This window comes from Nelumbo nucifera, chromosome 1 (assembly GCF_055504915.1).
Source record: "Nelumbo nucifera cultivar China Antique chromosome 1, China Antique-T2T, whole genome shotgun sequence".
NCBI classification, from domain to species: domain Eukaryota; kingdom Viridiplantae; phylum Streptophyta; class Magnoliopsida; order Proteales; family Nelumbonaceae; genus Nelumbo; species Nelumbo nucifera.
In genome coordinates, this window is record NC_142649.1 from 195,922,956 (window position 1) to 195,943,729 (window position 20,774).

The window sequence follows — 20,774 nt, forward strand, 5'->3', positions numbered from 1 at the left end:
TAGGAGTTAGGGCCATATACATTTGTTACCACCCATTCCCGCCCATCCGATAGTCTTCTAATTTTTAAGGAGACTGAATATCTACCAATCAATTCCTCCACACATTCCATTTCCTCATTTCTCCAAATGGTCAAGATCCCTCCTGAGGCTCCCATGATGGGGCATACGACCATCTTAGACCCCTGGCTCCCCAAATGCTTCTTATCCACCTTCTATTTGGCTATGAAAATTTGGTTTCTTGAATCAATATCATATCTGGTCTTTATTTTCTAAAAGTATTCCTGATTATCCTCCTCTTTTTGGCACTTTCTAGGCCTCTTATATTCCAGCCAACTATCTTCATTTCGACCTGTTTATGACCCCTTATCAATGGCTGCCTAATATTCCCCTCTTTTCCTTTTCAGGCTCCCCTCTTCCTTCTTCTCATAATTTATTCCACACTTAAGCTTCTCTAACTCCCTTTACTTGAGGAAAAAAGAAAGCATACCTTACTTCCTTCATTCTTCCTTCCCACTCTTCTCTTACCTTCTGACTCTTCTTTCTCCTCCTGATTCAGCCTCCAAGCACCTTCATTATTCTCCAAAACTAGGGTTGGGTCAAATAGGTTTTCCAGGATTTAGGACCAAATTCTAGCTCTCTCTTGTTCTATGCTATTGTCCGGTAGGTTCTCAGAATCTTGGGCTGTGGCACTTTTCATTGAGAGATTCCTGGGAGGAATGTCATTGGCTGTACCTGTGCAAATGCATGAAAATAATTTAGAGGGGGTCTAAACAAGGACTCACAGGCTGAAAAGGTAAACACGAAGAAAAGGGATTAGGATCAGCCCCTTTGTCGGACAAAGGTAATGATCAGGGATGCACTCTCATTGATGGAAACCAAGACTGCCGGCAATCGATTTCAATCGTTGAGATTTGTTTTGCAAAACATATTTTATATGAGATATGAAAGTATATATATTATGGTTTCTAAAATGTTTGCAAAAGGTTTTAATTCTCGGGATCCATATAAGTAGAGAGAGCAACACTGTTCCTTGCAGCCGAGGGAGAGGTCCTCTCTTGTCGGGCAGTGTTTGATCATTATGGGCTGAGAGGTTAAGTGTAAGACCATTGAGGATATTACCTGATGGGCTAATCTTGCATCTGCCCACAGTCCGTAGGTGTTACAAGGTGGCTTGGCCCAGGGACCACTTAGGGTAAGTGTTGGGCCCATAGAGCCCATTTGATGGGTTTCAGGGGGTGCACTGTCCATAACAGTGTATTTGGCCAGGCCTTGTAACAAAGGCTGGGCCGAACCCTTGTGGCTGATGTGTAGATCAATGCTTGGGTCCCATACCATACAAGGAAGCCCAACTGGGCAGCAATTAGGAAGGCTAAGTGAGCGCATAAGCTTAATGGTTCTAAAGCCCATTTCGAATTGGACTAATTTAATAAGATTAATATGGGCAAATTCTGAGATGGATCAACAGATAGGATAGGGTCTTAACCCTATCCACTCAGAGAGTCCAGATCTGAATATGATTCAGATCTAGAAACCTCCTAATGAGATTAGGAGAAGGCTGATCTAATATGAAGATAAGATAAGGGTTTATCCTTATCATCTAAAAGGATGTCTGATCCAAATAAGATTTGGATCAGCCGCTCCTAATTAGATTAGGAGCTGATCTTTTAGGATTAAAGAAGGAGGGGGTGGCAACCTTTAGAGATAGATACTCACATTTTCTTCAGATCAGAAATCCCAAAAGAAAGATTTCTGCAATCCCTGTGAAAATCTTTCTTGCCGCCTCCTTCCTGTAGCCGCCAGACATCCAGTTCAATCTCCTACTCTGTGGGAGAAAGCAAGATTCGATCTTGTCATCAGTTCTTGGAGAAAGAACTGATAGGAAGCTGTGCTCACGTGCCTTCCTGCTATTTCTTGCTAATGACAGAGTTCTTGGAGAAGAACACTGCTGATTCTGCTCCATCCTACACTGTGCCATCTTTAGTGGGAGCAGTCTTTGGATCCTTCCTTGGGTGTGGGATCTTGTTGTTTCTTGCGAAGGACAGAATTCTTGGAGAAGAATACTGCTGATTCTGCTCTATCCTGCACTTCGCCATCTTCAGATCTGGTTGAGTTTATGGTTCAAGATTGATCCTTGAAAATATGATTTTCTAAATAGGGAATTTGATTCCTAGTTGAAAGGGAGAGAATTTTTTTTTTGAAATTCGCCCACCTTATTCCGCAAGTTTTGGGCATCCATATGATGGATCTCTCATCCCTTCAGTGGTATCAGAGCTATGGTTCAAATCTTGAACCAATTTGTTTCAGATCTGAACCTACGCAAATGGGCAGAAGGCATTTAACCCAATTTGCGCAGATTTGGGTTTTGGGAAATTTGTTCCCAAAATTATGGGCGAATAATCTGATTATTATTTAGAATTGTTTTTTATGATTTTCTTGATTTATGGGTTGTTTGTACAAGAGGAAATCGAAATCTTGATTTGCGCAGGGAACCTGCGATTTTGCAGATTATGGATTATTTTGTTACATTTGGTCTGTAAAATAATTTTTAATTTTTATTTTTTAGACTGAATGTATAGGTATTCGATCTGATGTAATTATTAATAGAAATTAGGATTTCTATTTATGTTATTTTGGATCGAAGATGGCAGCACAGAAAAGGAGATCTCGTAGAGAAGGAGATTTTGCAGATGGAAGAATTGCAGTCTGCGATTTGCAGTTTATGAAACTGCAACCAGTGATCTAACCTCTGTTTTGCAGGATGGAGTTTGCAGTTTAGGAAACTGATTATTGCTTTTCTTTTTGTAAGAATGGTAGGATCCATCTAATGGACGCCATAAAGATTGTGGAATGGGTGGGAAAATTTCAAAAATTTTCCTACCTTCTCTCAACTAGGAATCGTATTCCCTAAATTTAGAATACAATATTCAAGGATCCTACTTGAACCATAATCGAACCAGATCTAAACCAAAAGGGAAGGGAGGAATTATACCTGATCTAGAGAAGCAGTATCTCCCAAAGTTGGTGTTCACGCCCAAAGAGGACACTAAGATCCGCTCCTACTGAAGATGACACAGCTGTATGTGGAACGGAACCAGCAGAGTGCATCCTACACACTGAATCCTTCTCAAGAATCCTCTGGAAACTCTGAGCACCAAATCTTTTTCAGTCTTTTTCTGCAAGACTGATGTCAAGAATTGATTTCTTGATTTCTTTCTTCTGTGAAGATCAAATCTTGCCAGAAGGAATGGCGGCGGCTGGAGGAGAACTCCTGGGATGAAGATGGCTGAATTGCTTCTCTTCTCTCTGGAGTGTGAATGAGATCTAATCTCAGTTCGCAGGTTGCTTTCTTGCTTACAACCCTTGGTTCGAAATCTGATATTTCTCTCTTAGGGTTTCTCCTCTTTTCTTCTTGATTAAGAAACCTCCTAATTAGGAGTTATCCAAATCAGTATTTGGATAGAGGATTATCTTAATCCCATCTGCAGATTAAGTTAGTTTACTCCTGATCTTATCAGGAGGTTACCAGATTCAAATCTGATTTGAATTTGGTCTCTCAGAGTGGATAAGGTTAAACGCCCAATCCTTTTGCAAACATTAATCTCAGATCCGCCCCATAGAAGCATGCCTGATTCCTTTCCTTTATCAATACCCACTGATTTGGAAATCTTGACAGGCAACTTTGATATAACATCAATGTTCTGTTCCTCCTGTGCTTCTTTGTCTGGGTTAGTAACAAGATCTGACACTCCTTTATTAATATCTTGACGTTGTGCCTCCCCTGGGAGTTCTCCATCTTCCCTTTTGATTGAAACTGAGTTCGCCACTAAAACTGGGGCAGGACTATCATTGGATTCTTCTCTTGGAGCCATGCTGGTGTATGTAGAGGGGTCTTCGAACAACAACTCTGTTCCTAGCATTTCACCGTCTCACAAGATGCACGTTTTAGCAGTGTTGACACTTCCGATACTATCTTCTAGCTCCGATTGATACACCTCTTGCCTTAGGTCTTCCCAACTTCCCAATCGCTTTCCTCTTCAGATTCGTCGCTCTCGTGCCCATTAAATTTCGGATTGGGCTTATCGGGAGATGTTGAGTTGTTCGTCCGCACCGGCATCCATACCCATGTGGTGGCGCCTCCTTTTCCGGCACCCCCAGGAGCTTTAGAAGTGGCTCTGCAACTCTGCGTCAAAATCACGGCCGAGGGGGGGGGGCGAGCGTCAGGGGTCGAACAAGATGATGATAGACCCCTGATACTGTCCACCAACTTTTGGGCTGATCTGCACGTCTGAGCCCTTGGTTCGCTCGGTTCCCCATCGGTTTCACTAATGGTGCGGGTTTAAACTTTAATGACATTTTACCGCCTCTTCTAGCTGTCACCTCCCTGAAGGATCTTTGACAGGCCATACGTGCATTAATTGACAACTCAGATTTAGAGTCACATGCACCCCCGGGTCGACCTAGAGGCTCGAAAATCCTGGGCCTGGTTTAAACTCGTAATGTTTTTATTGCTGACCCACACCAGCCCCGACCTCCTGGCTATGTCTGCGTATGATGGTCCGACCACCTGACTTTTAAACTTAATATTTTTTGAATTCTTTTCTCTTTCAAGGTGGCCGCCCAATACTTCCTTGGGACTCGACTCTTCCTCTTCCCAAAAAAGTTCTCCCTTTTCCTTTCCTTCTCCCACTATATTTCTGCCACGTGTGCTTCCTTCCTCCATGCCACCTTCGTCTTCCTCCTTCGAACAACTCCTCCACAAAGACACTTTCTCTTCCGTCAGTACCCAAATCTTCCTCAATAGTTCCTCCAAGAAGATAGTCACCAAGCGGGGCACCTCCTCCGGCTTGATCCCGCAGATTCTTACTTTGATCGTTGTCATGTCACTGAAGCTGTATTTCTCCATCAAGCCACCCAATGTGTGGATTATTTTCTCTACTGTCGACTTATTCCAGAAGTTGAAAGGCACCCCAACAAGCTTAATGTTGAAACAACCTACTGTAATATCTCGCTCATTACAAGACATACACCATTCTTTGATGACGATCAACCTTTCCTGGGTTTCGATAGAAGAAAGTTCTATCTTTGCTTCCCATGTGTCGAGAATGGCTCTGTTTTCACTAAACGGTACCACAAGAATAGGTTTTTTTGATGCTAAAAATCTTCACTATTTCCTCTGCAACGAGCTGCCAGTCATTAATCTTTTTTCCAGCTATCAACACAAATCTGTTCTTCCATTTCTGTTTATCTACTTTCAACTCCAGCTTACTTAATTTAACAGAGCAAGCTACTGACATATTTAGTCTCTGTTCCTCCATTGCCTTCTGAGTTATTTGCTCTCCCTTGCCTACCATATCACTCTCACTCTCCCCCAACTCTGCTTTCTCCTTTAAAGTCTTTTGCTGAACCTTTTCATTTGTCTCCGTCAATACTAGGTATTCCTGTAGCTTTTCTGCAAAACACTTCCAACCTGTCTTCCTATTTCCTTCCGGGATATACACAAACTTCCTTATTGCCTTCCCCAAAACATTCTGTTATCACCATAAACCACCCCTTTCTGTTGTTTCTTAGTTCAGCTATAAAGTTCTTCCTTTCCATATTCAACTGACCTTTCCATCCAACTTCTTTCTTGCTGTAAGTAACTCCATCCACAAAACCCTTCACCCGAATCACTGCATCTCTGCAAAGAAAAATAGTTGTTTTTTTCTCTTCCCTGATCTTCAGGCACACCTGTCCCTTGTTTCTACAAGCTTCAAACACATGCTTTTTGGCTTCGAACTCCAGCTCTCTTCTCCATGTTGTCACTGGCTTGAACTCCATAGCTCCTCCTCCTTTCAATATGGGGTGTATTGTATTAGTATCGGGGGGGGGGGGTATGTTGCATACTACAATTTGGCACATAACCTCCGATTTGTCAGTATCCTATGCCTTTGTATCAGTTCATATTGTGTTATTTCTGTGATGAGGATTGCTATGATTGAGAATCCTGTTGATATGTTGACAAAGCCTCTCCTTGTTGCTAAGTTGAAGCCAAGGTTCAAAATTTTGTTATGTATTGGGCCTTATCTGCTCGATATGCCAAATGTGCATCTCTTGGGGGTTTAATCCATTTCAAGGGGTAGGCAAGCCTAAGACCTGCAAAAAGAGTGTGGTACAAAGTACCAATACATCCCTTCCATTGTATCGGGATGTATCGATACTTTGTACCTTGGTTCAAGCATTACTTGGATTTGATTGGTGTCTGCAACACTTGAAATATACCCCTTGAGGGCCTATGTGGTGAAGGTAGAGAGAGCCTTTTATTCTTGTATGGCTTGGTGGAATTCAAGCCAAGTTTGTGCCTTGAATTCTTGTTTTGCAGCCCACTCCATGACCCAACCTAACATTTGTGGAGGAGTCCCAAGGGGAAATTCCATTGAGGTCTGTGGTGGATGTGGAGGGCTTGGGCTGGTGCGGGGTGGAGCCCCATGTACCCAACCCATTTCGTATATGGATCCCATATATATTTCGTGAGAGAGAAAGCTTTGGGGGCATATTGGGTGTACATGGAGTTAGGGTTTGTGTAGGATGCACAAACTTATACTTGATTTTTGACTAATTGGATTTCTCCTCCTCCTGTGGACATAGGAAAAGGGCTGAACCATGTTAAATCTCTATGTGCTCTTAAGTTAATCTGTTTTTGTTTCTTTTCTGTTTGACTGTTACTTTATTTGCCAATCAATTTAGGTCTTGGGTTTGTCATAACGAGAACCAATTTTTCAGTTTCTTTACTGTATTGTTCTTATTAAATTTGAGATTTACTAGCTTTACTTGTTAAAGATAGTTTAGTTATTTGTTTTCTTTACACTGCAATACCCATAGACACTCTTTATTCTAATTATAGTTTTTCTCTTTTAATTCTTTTAATGGAATGGCAGATAAACAAACTGTTGGATATTGCTCGATCTGTTGCAAGTATAAACACTAATGACTATAGTACATTAGAATACCTGGTGTACCGCCTAGAGGACCTGAAATATGCTATCCAAGATAGGAAGGTGGATGCCCTTATTGTTGAAACATTTGGAAGGCGGATAGAGAAACTGCTACAGTGAGTACAATTCTTAATTCTAATACAACACTAAAATGTCATTGATGAAATATAACTGTAAAATGTATTTCCTGGTTTATAGAATAGTGAAGCATATTACTTTATTATTGTATTTCTAATATTTCAATACATTGTTTTTTATTTATGAAAAGACCTATTGCTGGTGCTTTTGTACTCCTCCCTCATTGATTCGTTTTTTTTTATTCAATCTAATAGCCCTTTATTTCTATTTCATCCAACATGTTCCCCAATTACACAGGGAAAAATATGTACATCTTTGTGCACAGATAGAAGATGAAAAAGCTGATTCATCGAAGGTCTTGATTGATGAACATGGTTCATTAGAAGATGATCCAATTCGTAGCTTGCGTGCAAGTTCCATAAATCCAAATAGTAAGGACCGAACATCTATAGAAGATTTTGAAATTATAAAACCAATTAGCAGAGGGGCATTTGGACGTGTTTTCCTTGCAAGGAAAAGAGCAACCGGTGACTTATTTGCTATAAAGGTAAGATTCTATATATGGGTTACATTCCAACTTGTAGTAGTAGAAACAAATTAATTACCAATCATTAATGTTAATCTTTTCCTTTGAAGTCTTCTATTTCTTTTTTCAAATGGTAGATGTTAGTTTAGAATTTTATGGATCTTTTGGTATTCATTTTGGAATTTGATTGTAATGATTTTGATACACTTGATGTATCTATATATGATTGCAAATTATGCTAACCACTGCATTCTCCTATATTCTTCTTTTGTATATATGATTCTAGTAATGAACATGGTTAGAGATTTTGATATTAATAGAACTATTGAATTGCTGTGTTACCCAGACATAATAAGGACACAGTCACACAGCTGGATATGTTAGATACAAAAATTAAACTAAAAATTCAAGTATCTGACATGGTACAATGCCCTTGTTTAGATATCCTGGTATCTAGTTCAATTGGATTTTGTAAAAAAAAGATTAATAAGATATAAATTCTCAATGAGACAGAAATACAAGAGAAGGTTAAGCAACTTGATGTGGACAAGAAAACAAGTTATATGCAACATGTTAAAAGGCTGTTTATAGGCAAACGTCTTTTGTTTTTATTTCTGTTCAGTATCACAGGGGTACTATTGTAATTCCCCCTCTTTTATATTATGTTATGGTTGCCCTAATATAAATACCAAAAAGCTGGCACCGCCAGCACTGAGTTTTGCTCACAGATCTCTCTTCTCTCTTCTCTTCACTTTCTCTTCTGGATAATATGGTATCAGAATGGGCCCATTTGATCTAAAAGGAGATCGAGAAAGCACTCTTTTGTCTTCTCCCTTCACTTGCTGCTGAATTTTTTCTCTGAAGAACCAAGGTAGATCTTTGGACTGATCTCAGAAGCTTCTCTCTCTCTTTTTTTTTTTAATTTTATTTTTTTCCTGATCATGTATCAGGACAGAACCAAAACAAGGGGATCGATCAACTGATGTGAGGTGATCAGCACCTGTACCTTCCTTTTTTGTAGGATCGAGTGATCCTTGTGGTGGTTGTAGGTCGGAGGTGACCTGTATGTGCTGTGACAGCAGCTTTGTGGCTTGTTTGTAGGTCGGAGATGACCTGTGTGTGCTGTGACAGCAGTCCGGTGGTTAGTGTGTAGATCGGTGATGACCTGTAGGTGTCGTAATAGCAGTAAAACATTTTTTTGGTGATTGAAGGACTGTGCTCGAACTAAAAGGTGGCTGTCTCTAGTTTCCTGGTGCAAATTATTTTTTTTTTTTCAGAAATAATACATTGTGTGAAAGGGAAACAGGTTGGACTGTATTTTTTTCTAGTTTTTTTGGAACTCTTTTGAGTGTGATTTGAACCAGTTATCATGAATAGTGAAGATTCTACCACATCTGGTGTTTCTTCAATATGGAATGACCTGAGTGGGGGTATGGATTTATCCTTCCCAATGGATGTCATACCTCTTGATGGTCTCAATTACTTAGATGGTCGAAGGGGATTAAGTTATACATTATTGCAAGGGGAAAGATAGGATATATAAATGGAAGAATTAAAGAACCTAATTCTGGGAGTGCTGAACATGACACTTGACAGATGGAACCAGGAAAACAACATGGTAATGTCATGGATCTTAGTGTCTATGCAACCTTAGGTGAGAAGAAATTTTATGTGGGCTGAAATAGCTTATGAGATTTGGGAACAAGAAAGGTCAACCATATTCTGAATTGTGCCATTATGCAAAGAATCTGTCAGTTACAAGTAGAATCCTCTACTTGTAAACAGGGGGAGAGGAATCTCTTTGTGTACTATTCAGACTTGTCTTCCATCTGGAAGGAGTTGGATGACTATCAGAGTGTAGATTGGAAGTGTGATGAAGATGCCAAAGCGTACAAGTCTCTTGTTTCACAGCAGCGAGTCTTTGCCTTTCTCCTTGGCTTGGACCCTATGTATGAATCCATTAGAGTACAGATCCTTGGAAGCAAGGATCTCCCATTTGTCCAAGAGGTATATGCTCTAGTACAGTCAGAGGAAAGTAGAAGAAATCTGATGAATAAGGGCCCGTTTGGCGCGTCTTTCCGCGCGGTCTTTCGGCTGTTTACAAGCCGGGAAGACCGATTTTTGGTCTATTCCCGTTTGCTTCGCAGAAGATCTAGCCGACAAAAGAAGGTGCGCCGAAAAGATGCGAGAAGCCCATTTCGGGCTGATTATTTGAAGCTTCCCACGTCTTTCGCATTTTAATCTCGTATGGAAGGATGTGGGCAGATGCAACGAAAAACACGCGTCTGCCAAACTGCCATCGGGCTGCTCAGATTTTATGTCAAAAGCTCAATGTGTCTTTTGACTGTCAGAGCTACAAGATCTTCTCTAAAGGACGTGCCAAACGGGCCCTAATTCTGGGGGAGATCAGAGATGCAGTCGTGTTGGCAGCGAAAGGAAGTGTTGTTACAGGTGGGGGAAATCCCTTTAAGAATGGTGACTCTCAAAAAAGGGTGGATGACAAAGAAAAATTATGGTGCACCCATTGCTAGAAGTCTAGGCACACTCGTGACACATGCTGGGATCTTCATAGGAAGCCGAAATGGGCTTAGGAATTAAGTAAGAAACAGGGTTCTGATCTGAATAAGAAGTTAGAATAGCAAGGTTCAAGAAAGCTCACTACAACAAACATGGCTACTTAGGAGAACTACCCCCTGACTACTATTGCAGCTTAGACATACACCTCTAGTTTTGACCCTAAGGAGGATATCATTAATTCCTTCCATGACCATTTAGAACTTTATGGTAGGGCAATTCGTCAGATGGATTCTCCTCCTCCATCATATGCGTCTACATCAGGTAAATCTACCACAACTCTCCATGTATCGTTTCATTCCCTTGACTCTCCTTGGATAATTGATTCAAGAGCGTCAAAACATATGACTGGTAAGTCTACTTACTTTTAGACCTATCATCTTCTCTCTGGAAGAGACAAAGTGAGACTGGCTGATGGTTCATTCTCTACCATATCTGGTCAATGAACCATTTCTCTTCCTTTTGGTTCTACTCTTTCTAATGTTTTACATGTGGACTCTTTCTAATGTTTTACATGTTTCATAATTCCCTATTAATTTGTTTTTTGTTAGTATTATCACCAATTCATTAAATTGTTTAGTAACCATCTTCCCTTCTTATTGTGTGATTTAGGATTTGGCCTCGGGGAAGATGATTGGTAGAGGATGTATGGTGGATGGTGTCTACTTGTTGGAGAATAAGGCTGGTCTTGCAGTCAAAGAGTCAGTCTAGTAAGAGTTAGGCCTATTTAAGGCACATTCGTCTTAGTCATTTATCCTTCGATTCCTTAAAAATTGTGTTTCCAAAGTTGTTTAAGTCAGTGTTAGAGTTGATATGTCAAACTTGTCAGTTGAGTAAACATTGTAGAACTCATTTTTCTTCAAAGAATAATGAATCTAAATTTCCTTTCCATATTGTTTATTTTGATGTTTGGGGCCCAGTAACTTTATGTTATGTCCCAGAAACTTCACACACAATTCTCAGACTCACAGCAGAATTCACACAACTCGAACATCAACAAAAGAAATTGGTATTCATTTAGAAGAAAACATTAACAGTTGGTCGGTTCTTCGAGAGACCGCCGGCTCTCCCAATCACTCACAGTATTCTTCACTCAAAAAAAAGCATACCTCCCCCCATCCCCCAAAGCCCCTTCTTATACTCTTCTCACAACATAACTGACTCCCTCTATAAATGCCCAGCTGGCCAAGTTATAAATGCCCAACACTCTTCTTATTCCTAACTGACATAGCTATAAATGCCTCAAGACTCTCCTTATTCCTTTCAGCTATAATTGCCCCCATGTGTTCAATTGTTCAATTATTTCCCCCCTTAGCCGATTGTTGACCTTTCCTCTTCCTGGCATATGTAAGGTTAATTGGGGGCCTATCATTACCCGCCGCCCAAAGTCTAACCTTGTCCTCAAGGTTAAAATGAGGAAATTGGTCTCGAAGTAAGTCAAAAGGCTCCCAAGAATCTTCAAAATCAGGTAGGTCCTGCCAATGAATAAGCACTTCCAAACCAGTAACTCCAGGCATAGTGGATGGACGCACCCCTTGTACGGCCGCAGGTTCCACAAGCATCTCCATATCGGCCGACAGAGTGGAAGGAATCACAAGAGAAGAGATATGATTGCCAATAGCCTTCTTGAGTTGCGAGACATGAAAAACTGGGTGAATCCGTGCATCTGGAGGAAGTTGAAGTTTATAAGCGACAACGCCAATTCTTTCCACAATAGCAAATGGTCCATAAAAACGAGGGGCAAGCTTTTCATTGACTCGGCGAGCTAGAGACTGCGGGTGATAAGCACGGTGTAGATGGTCCATACACCAAATTCCCGACATCAAAATGGCGATAAGCACGGTGTAGCTTTTCATTGACCATAGCAAATGGTCCATACACCAAATTCCTGACATCAAAATTCACATCATGTCGGTTCGCATCAGTCAAGTCTTTCATCTTTTGTTGTGCACGGTGTAGATGAGCACACAACTCCCTAAGTATAGCGTCACGTTGAAGGAGAACAGCTTCAACATCAGTATTAGCCGTAGAGCCAAGCTCATAGCGGATTAATGGAGGAGGATCACGCCCATAAACCACCTTGAAAGGTGTCATGCCAGCAGCAGTGTGAAAAGAGGTATTATAGCTGTATTCTGCCCAAGATAACCAGGAAGATCAGTGGGAGGGAGAATCAGCTGCAAAGCATCGCAAATAAGTCTCTAAACAGCGATTAACCACCTCCAACCGACCATCCGTCTGAGGATGGTAAGCTGAACTACGACGCAATTCTGAACCTTGCAAGGTGAAAAGCTCGCGCCAAAAGAAACTCATAAAGACTTTATCACGATCAGACACAATTGATCGGGGGATGCCATGTAAACGAACTATGTTGTGTAAGAAAGCCTGAGCAACCGTGAGAGCTGAGAAAGGATGACTGAGAGGGATGAAATGGGCATACTTTGAGAGACGATCGACCACCACCATAATTGTATCAAATCCCTTCGACTTAGGAAGAGCCTCAATAAAGTCCATAGCAATATCCTCCCAGATCTGTTCAGGAACGGGTAAAGGTTGCAAAAGGCCAGCAGGAGACATGGCTTCATATTTACTGCATTGACACACATCACAGGCCTGCACAAACTCCTGGACAAAACGCTTTATCCCCCACCAGTAAAATTCGGCTGCTATTCGCCGATATGTCCGGCGGATTCCAGCGTGTCCTCCCACAACACCAGAATGAAACTTGTAGAGAACACTGATGTGGGCCCCACTACAGTGATCCCCACTACAGTGGTCCCCACTGTGTTTGTAGGACAGCAGTGTAGTTATTTGTTTCAGTTATAGTAGTGTTAGTTTGAGTCAGTTTGTTAATTCAGTTGTTATTTATTTCAGCTTTTATTTACTTTATTTATTATGTAAGTACTAAGGGCAGATGTGTCCTTTCCATTATGTACTAAACATAACCTATAAATATTAAGAGAGTGGCGATGGCAGATCTGTCAGAATCTGTCCTTCCTTTCAACCACTTGTGTTCTCCTATTTCTCTTCTATTCTCTCTCATTTTTCTCACTTTTCTTCTGTTTTGTAAACCTAAAACCTATTAGGATTCAAGACTGATTACAGTCTTGATCTTCTACTAAACTCTTTAAGTAAGAGGGGAATAAATGGGGAAGAAGCTGGCATAACCAATTTACCATGATAACGGAGGTGATCTCCAACTAAAGAGTAGGCAGGATAGGCTGCTGGATCATGCTGTATGGCATTTTTAATGTTGGCCAGAAAAGGATCAGCATCAACTTGCTCCTTAAGGTCATCAAAATCAAGAAAAATAGGGACTGTAAGAGAATTTAAGTGCATTTCAGCAGGAACTCTGGAGAGAGCGTCAGCCACGGCATTTTCGGTACCCGGTTTGTACTGAATCTCAAAATCATAATTCATAAGCTTAAGGAGCCACTTATGATGCTCACCTTCGACAACCCGCTGCTCCAACAGATACTTAAGACTACACTGGTCGGTACGAACAATAAAGCGTCTTCCAAGAAGATAGGGGTGCCACTTTTTAATGGCAAAGACAATAGCCATTAATTCATGCTCGTAAACAGATTTCGACTGTGCAGACGGACTATGCTTGTGGCTGTAAAAAGCTATAGGTCGATTATTCTGCATTAATACCGCATCGAGACCCACACCGGATGCATCTGTCTCGATCAAGAAGGGCTGGGAAAAATCCGGAAGGGCCAACATAGGTACGGTCGTCATAGCCCGTTTCAACTCCTGAAAGGCATTCTCAGCTTCCGCATTCCATGAGAAGGCATCCTTTTTAAGCTGCTGTGTCAATGGCCATGCTATTTTACTGTAGTTATGCACAAAACGGCGATAATAGCCTGTAAGTCCCAGAAAACCGTGAAGAGCTTTAAGTGAAGATGGTTGGGGCCAATCAACCACGGCCTGGATTTTAGAAGGACCGGTAGAAACACCAGCCGCACTAATAATATGACCCATGTATTCAATGCTAGGCTGAGCAAAGATACATTTCTTTGAGTTAGCAAAGAGACGGTGGGCGCACAACACAGAGAAGACCTGTCGAAGGTGATCCAAATGGGCAGCTTCGGAAGCACTGTAAACCAGAATATCATCAAAAAACACCAGCATAAAGCGACGGAGGAAATCATGTAAGACAATATTCATTAACGACTGAAAAGTCGATGGCGCATTGGTGAGACCGAAGGGCATGACAAGGAATTCGTAATGGCCCTCGTGGGTGCGAAATGCAGTCTTGGGAATATCCTCACTGCGGACACGAATATGATGGTAGCCCGATTTAAGATCAATTTTGCTGAAAATAGAAACACCATGAAGCTCATCGAGAAGTTCTTCGATAATCGGAATGGGGAACTTATCCGGAACCGTAGCACGGTTAAGTGCTCTGTAATCAAAACAAAAACGCCAACTTTCGTCTTTTTTCTTGACTAAAAGGACCGGGCTCGAGTAGGGGCTTGTACTTGGCTGAATAATACCCGCAACCTTCATCTTAGAGACAAGGCGTTCAATTTCATCTTTCTGGAACCGAGGGTATCTGTAAGGACGAACAGAGATAGGGGAAGTGCCCTCCTGCAAGACGATAGCATGCTCCGTGGCCCGAGTAGGGGGTAAACCCGTAGGCATATCAAAAACATCTTTGAACTCATCCAGTAAAGCGGAAATTGGCAGGGATGTAGGCAAGACATAGTTCAACGAAGAATCCACCACCTGCAATTGTTCCAGTTCCAACAAAACCCCTTGTCCCTCATGTTGTAAGTTACACATCATAGCATGCAAAGATACCTGAGAAGAGTAGAGAGAAGGGTCGCCCTGCAATTTCACACGGACACCCCCCAAGTTGAGCTTCATAGACATGTTACCCCAATTCATCACTGAGTCCCCGAGGGATGCTAACCAAGGAAAACCAAGAATGACATCCATAGAGCCCAACTTTAAAGGAAAGAAATCAGCAATGACATCCAATTCGGGTAAGTTGAGGCAAACCTGACGGTAGACTCCAGAAGTTCTCACCTCATCTCTAGTCAAACAGAGATACAGAAGGCAGCCCACCAATCTTTGATATACCCCTTTGTCTAGAAGAGCTTCTCCTTCAGTAGCACTTAACTTGTGGTTGGGATCAATTGGAGTTTTTACAGGTTTACACCATAATTTCCCAACTTCATGAAGCAAGTCAAGTACATATTTCCTTTGTGACAGAAAAATTCCCTTCTTAGATCTTGCAGCTTCATGCCAAGAAAGTATCGGAGATCACCAAGGTCCTTAATCTCAAATTCGGAAGCAAGGAAGGACTTCAACTGGGAGATACCTATGATATCGTCACCTATCGCAACAATGTCATCAACATATGCTATTAACATTGTTACTCTTCCATCAACTCTTTTAATGAATAAAGTGTGGTCTGCCTGAGATTGAGAAAACCCAATCTTTAAGATAGCATTTCTGAACTTGTCAAACCAAGTTCTAGGGGATTGCTTGAGCCCATACAAGGACTTCTTTAAGCAACAAACTTTTCCTTCACTGTTAGGAAAACTCACCCCAGGTGGTAAGTCCATATACACTTCCTCTTGTAAGTCCCCATTGAGGAAGGCATTCTTCACATCCAGTTGATATAAAGACCAAGAGTAATGGGCAGCAAGAGACATGATCACACAAATAGGGTTCATTTTTGCAACTGGAGCAAAGGTTTCCAGATAATCAATGCCATAAGTTTGTGTGTATCCTTTGGCTATAAGCCGAGCTTTGTACTTCTCATTTAAGCCATCTACCTTGTGCTTAACAGTGTAGACCCACTTACACCCAACAAGAGTCTTATCCTTAGGACAAGGAACAACCTCCCAAGTTTGGTTCTTTATCAGGGCCTCCATCTCTTGGTTCATAGCTTACTTCTGGTGAGGGGACTGCATTGCCTCTGTAACATTGTGAGGGATGGAAACAGAAGAGATGGTAGAAATATAGGCACGATAGGAAGGTGAGAGAGCATCATAAGACACATAGTTAGTAATAGGATACTTGCTGCATGCCCTTTTCCCTTTTCGAATGGCAATAGGAAGATGAAGGTCAGGATCAATAATAGAATTATCAGGAGGTTCAATATTACCTGATCTGGGAGATCAGATTGTGATGGGCATTCTACTTCAGGAGCCACCCTCTTATTGCACTTGATGAAAAACTGCTGCCAGGACCGAGGCTGACACATAGGAGGAGGAGAAGGAATACCATCGTTACAGGGAGTTGAGGAAGGAGAAGGACGAACAGAAGAGACAGGGACAAGAAGGCAGAAGGGAGTTCGATCTTCACTTGCATTTTCCTCCTGAAGAGGACGAGATGATTGGAAAAAAGAGGACTCCAAAAAGGTAACATCCTTAGAGACATATCTCTTGCCAAAGAGAGCATCAAAGCATTTATAGCCTTTTTGGACAGGGGAGTAACCAAGGAAGTCACATTTAACTGACTTAGGATCAAACTTACGTCGGGAAGGACTCATATCGTGAACAAAACAAACACAACCAAAGATTTTAAGGGGGAGATTGAAAAGAGGTTCATCAGGAAAGAGAAATTAATGAGGAGACTGAAGATTAAGGGTCCTTGGAGGAAGTTTGTTGATGAGATACACATGTTTCAACAGCATCACCCCAGAAACGGGTGGGAACACGAGTCTGAAACAGTAAACCTCGAGCAACTTCAACCACATGCCTATTCTTCCTTTTAGCTACCCCATTTTGTTGTGAAGTATGACTACATGAACTCTGGTGAATAATTCCTCGATCTTCAAGAAATCTATCCAAATGATGTTCAAAGTATTCCTTGGCATTGCCAGGTCTTATTATCTTAATTCTTTTCTGAAACAGTCTCTATCATATTTATGAAGTTTTGAACTACCATAGAAACTTCATCTCGACTTTTCATCAAGTAGAGCCATGTATACCGACTGTAGTCATCAATGAAGTATTTATACCCACCCATGCAAGGGATAGCACATGGGCCCCAAACATCAGTATGAATCAAATGAAAAGCAACATTACTTCTTTTACTACTTGCAAAATATGTGGTTCTACATTGTTTTGATTGATGACAAACTTCACATTCAAAATTCAACTTTGACACTGAGCCAAATATGTTTGGAAACAAAAGTTTTATAGAATTGAAAGACATATGATAAAGACGACAATGCCATAATTTCAAAAGACTCATTTTCTCATTTGGACAAGACTCAGTTTGGCTCGACAATCCATGCTCTGAAGGTCCATTAAAGAGGTAGACTCCATCAGCGTTATGCCCACTTCCAATCATCTTCCCCGTGCTCAAGTCTTGGAAAACACAATGGGTAGGAAAAAATGTCATTGAGCAATTATGGGATTTTGTAAGAGAACTAATAGACAACAAACTTTTATGTAATTGGGGCACATGAAGAATTGATTCAAGAGAAAAGTTATGACTAAGTTTGACTTCACCCTAACCCGAAATAGGGGTTTGAAATCCATCAACAATAGTAATCTTGCCCTTCCCTGGGGTTAACTTATATGAGGTAAAATGTGAAGGCATACCAGTCATATGGGCACTAGCCTTGGAGTCTACAATCCAAGGACTAATATGTGGAACAAGCAAGTGCAGCATCTGTCTTGGCATATGAACTAGATGGATTTCTATGTCCAGAACCGGATGAGGAGGATGTACCACCCTTTTCCAGCTGCAACAGTATATTCCTGAGTTTGTCCATTACATCAAAGGAGTCATGAACATCAGAAGGTTGAGCATTTCCCTTCCTCCTGGTTTTGTATTTTTCTAGTTTTAAGTGAGGATTGAACTTCCAACACTTTTCCTTAGTATGTCTTGGCTTCTTGCAATAATCACAAACCATATCCTCAGCCTTCTCAATAACATGGTGCTTTGTAGTATTTTGCTTGGATCGAGATGACATAAAGGTAGAGTGATCAATCATAGGTGGTTGCATCATGGCTCTCCTTCAACTCTTCCCCTTGTACAAGGGAGTACGCGGAAGCAAGAGTGGCAATGCTGGTACTAAGAATATGTTGCTTAGTAAAATCAAACTCTGGATTCAAGCCAATTGAGAAATCAAAGACTATTCTCCTCTATATACTTTCGATATTGCTCACCATCTTCAGGGTCCTTCTATACAAGAGTCTTCAGCTGATCCATTTCCAGATAGACTGTAGAGAAGAGAAATACATAGCCACAGATCTCTCCCCCTGACACTTACTACAAGCTTCCCTCCGAAGTTGGTACACTCTAGCAGTATTATTAACTTCGGAATAAGTAGCAACAACTCTATCCCAAATATCTTTGGCCATTGGAAGAAACATGTAGTTCTGGGCAATATGAGGTTGCATTGAGCAAATCAACCATGACATTATAAGGGAGTTATCCTGTTCCCACTTTGCATATTTTGGACCTTTCATATTTGGCTTCACCTCCTTTCTAGTGATGAATCCCAATTTACTTCTCCTAGTGATGGTAAGTTTAGTAGATTGGGATCACTCTAAAAGGTTGGTTATATCAAGTTTAACAGTAGTTATCATACCACTTGAAATGTCTACACTTCCTAGGAACACACTAGAAACCATTTGTACATCCTTAGATGATTCCATAATCTATCAAAACACTTTTGTGTCAACCAAAAGGGGCCCCAAATACTTAACAACTAAGGATCCAAGAAACTAGGCCACCACATGGTTAAGAGGCAAAAAAAGGCCAAAAAACTAAGTTGGTGCCAAAATAGAGGGAGAAATAGCTGATTGTAGAGTTTGGTCCCCAACTTCTGATGGCTTATTTTCCTGTGCATCTTTCTTTGGTTTGCTCACTCACGTTGATCCTATGGGTGTGAACTTCCTAGTGAGAGAAATCTGGTCTAAGCCGATCCCTCCAAAAGTACAAGCTTTTTGTTGGGAAGTGTTCCTAGGGAAGGTAAACACTTGTGATGTGTTACAGAAAAGGAGGCCAAAAAATTACCTCTCTCCTCATGTGTGTGTCCTTTGTTTGGGTTGTGGTGAAACCCTAACCCACCTACTTTTATCCTGCTCTTTTGTTTTTGGTATTTGGAATGTTGTTTGTTCTCTCTTTGGATGCAGATGGGTTCCCCCATAGGATGTGGTAAGTCTATTCAGCCCCTCTTTCTTGTGTCAACAGAAGAAAAGAGGAAAGTGCTTATGGGAGGCAGTAAGGGCAGCTACAGTATGGACTATATGGGAGGAAAGAAACCTAAGAATTTTTTTTTGGAAAAAGTAAAACAAAGGAGGAAGTTATTGAAGCCATAAAAATCAGAACTGCACATTGGGTGAAGACCATGGAGATATTCAGAAACTACTCCACGAATGATATCCTAAGAAATTGGGCTGAAGTAGCACAAACAGATGCACCCAAAGTACTTGCAAGCATGTAATGGAAGCCATCGACACTGAACAAACTAAAACTGAACTTTGATGGGAGTTCTCTTGGCAACCCAGGAAGGGCAGGCATAGGGGGTGTGTTTAGAAATCATCTAGGTGTGGTGGTGGCACTCTACTTAGGACCAATAGGTTTTGGTGACCTAATACAAGCTGAATCTCTAGCCCTACTTCAAGGTCTAAAGATGGCTGAGCAGATAGGAATAGCAGATTTAGAAATAGGAGACTCACTATTGGTCATTTCTTGGGCCAAAAACATCACATCAGTACCTTGGAAACTCAAATTTATCTTATTAAGAGAAATCGACATATTTGCAAGGAGGATCAACTCTCAGTTTGGTTGGGTCAAACGGGATGCAAATGGGATGGCGGATACCCTAGCAAAACAAGGGGCAAATAGATCTTCATTGTATTGGGCAGATTTATAACTGATTTCTGGAGATTGCAGTTCAGATTAATGTCCCTCTGCAATCTTTATCTATTGTAACTGAATTTCTTTGTTTTTAATGAAAATTTCTTGCTGATCAAAAAAAAAAAACTCCCAAAAATTGTCTAGGGCTTAGAAAAAAACGAGACCACTTCCTGTTGCTTCCAAGGTAAAAAATGACTTGAACGGTCTAGGTTTTGTGGCAGAAAAACTGATTAAACAAAGTGTATAAGGCTCGACATTAAATCTGGATTTTTTGCGATTTTCTGCTTGAAAATCTATTACAAATCATAAATGCTTCGAACAAAGACAAGTCATACAAAAAATCTTCTAAAATCAGGGCGAATCAAACCATATATGATTCATGTATTGCCGCCAACACTTGTACGGATTTCTGACGTCATCCGGTGGTGGTCTGACGTTAACAGTTCATCTCGTGCAAGAGAGTTAGCAAGAAAGGTATTCCCAAGTGCCTTTACCCGCTCTGATACCAAGTTGGAAACTAGTATCGTAAATCTAGGGTTTGTATTAGAAAGAAAGAAAGAAAGAGAGAAAGGAGAAGAAGAGAGGAATGTGCCGAGTGGTGTGTTCTTTTTACTGTTCATACCCTCCAAAGGCACTTTATATTTTGAAACAAGAAATTACAAAGAGGTCCCTACTTGGGTGCCCAAGAGAGTACGAAGGGAAGAGGTAAAGACTAAAAACACCCTTGCCTAAACTTTCTCAACAGTCCTCAACAACACAACAAAGAGTGAAACTGAACTTTGATGGGAGTT

General features: G+C 41.1%; 1 protein-coding gene across 4 annotated transcripts in view; it reads left to right on the top strand.

The window, feature by feature from the left end:
* The window catches only part of LOC104602263 (putative serine/threonine protein kinase IRE), a 124,827-nt gene that overhangs the window by 24,017 nt on the left and 80,036 nt on the right, over positions 1 to 20,774 (top strand). For all 4 annotated transcript variants that reach the window (XR_016080866.1, XM_010265884.3, XM_088895744.1 and 1 more), the window contains exons 5-6: positions 6,915 to 7,087; positions 7,347 to 7,596. Coding sequence is in view for 3 of the 4 variants with exons in the window: in XM_010265884.3 (XP_010264186.1) it covers positions 6,915 to 7,087; positions 7,347 to 7,596 (423 nt within the window). In the remaining variant the exon portion in view is untranslated. The remainder of the gene's footprint in view (positions 1 to 6,914; positions 7,088 to 7,346; positions 7,597 to 20,774) is intronic.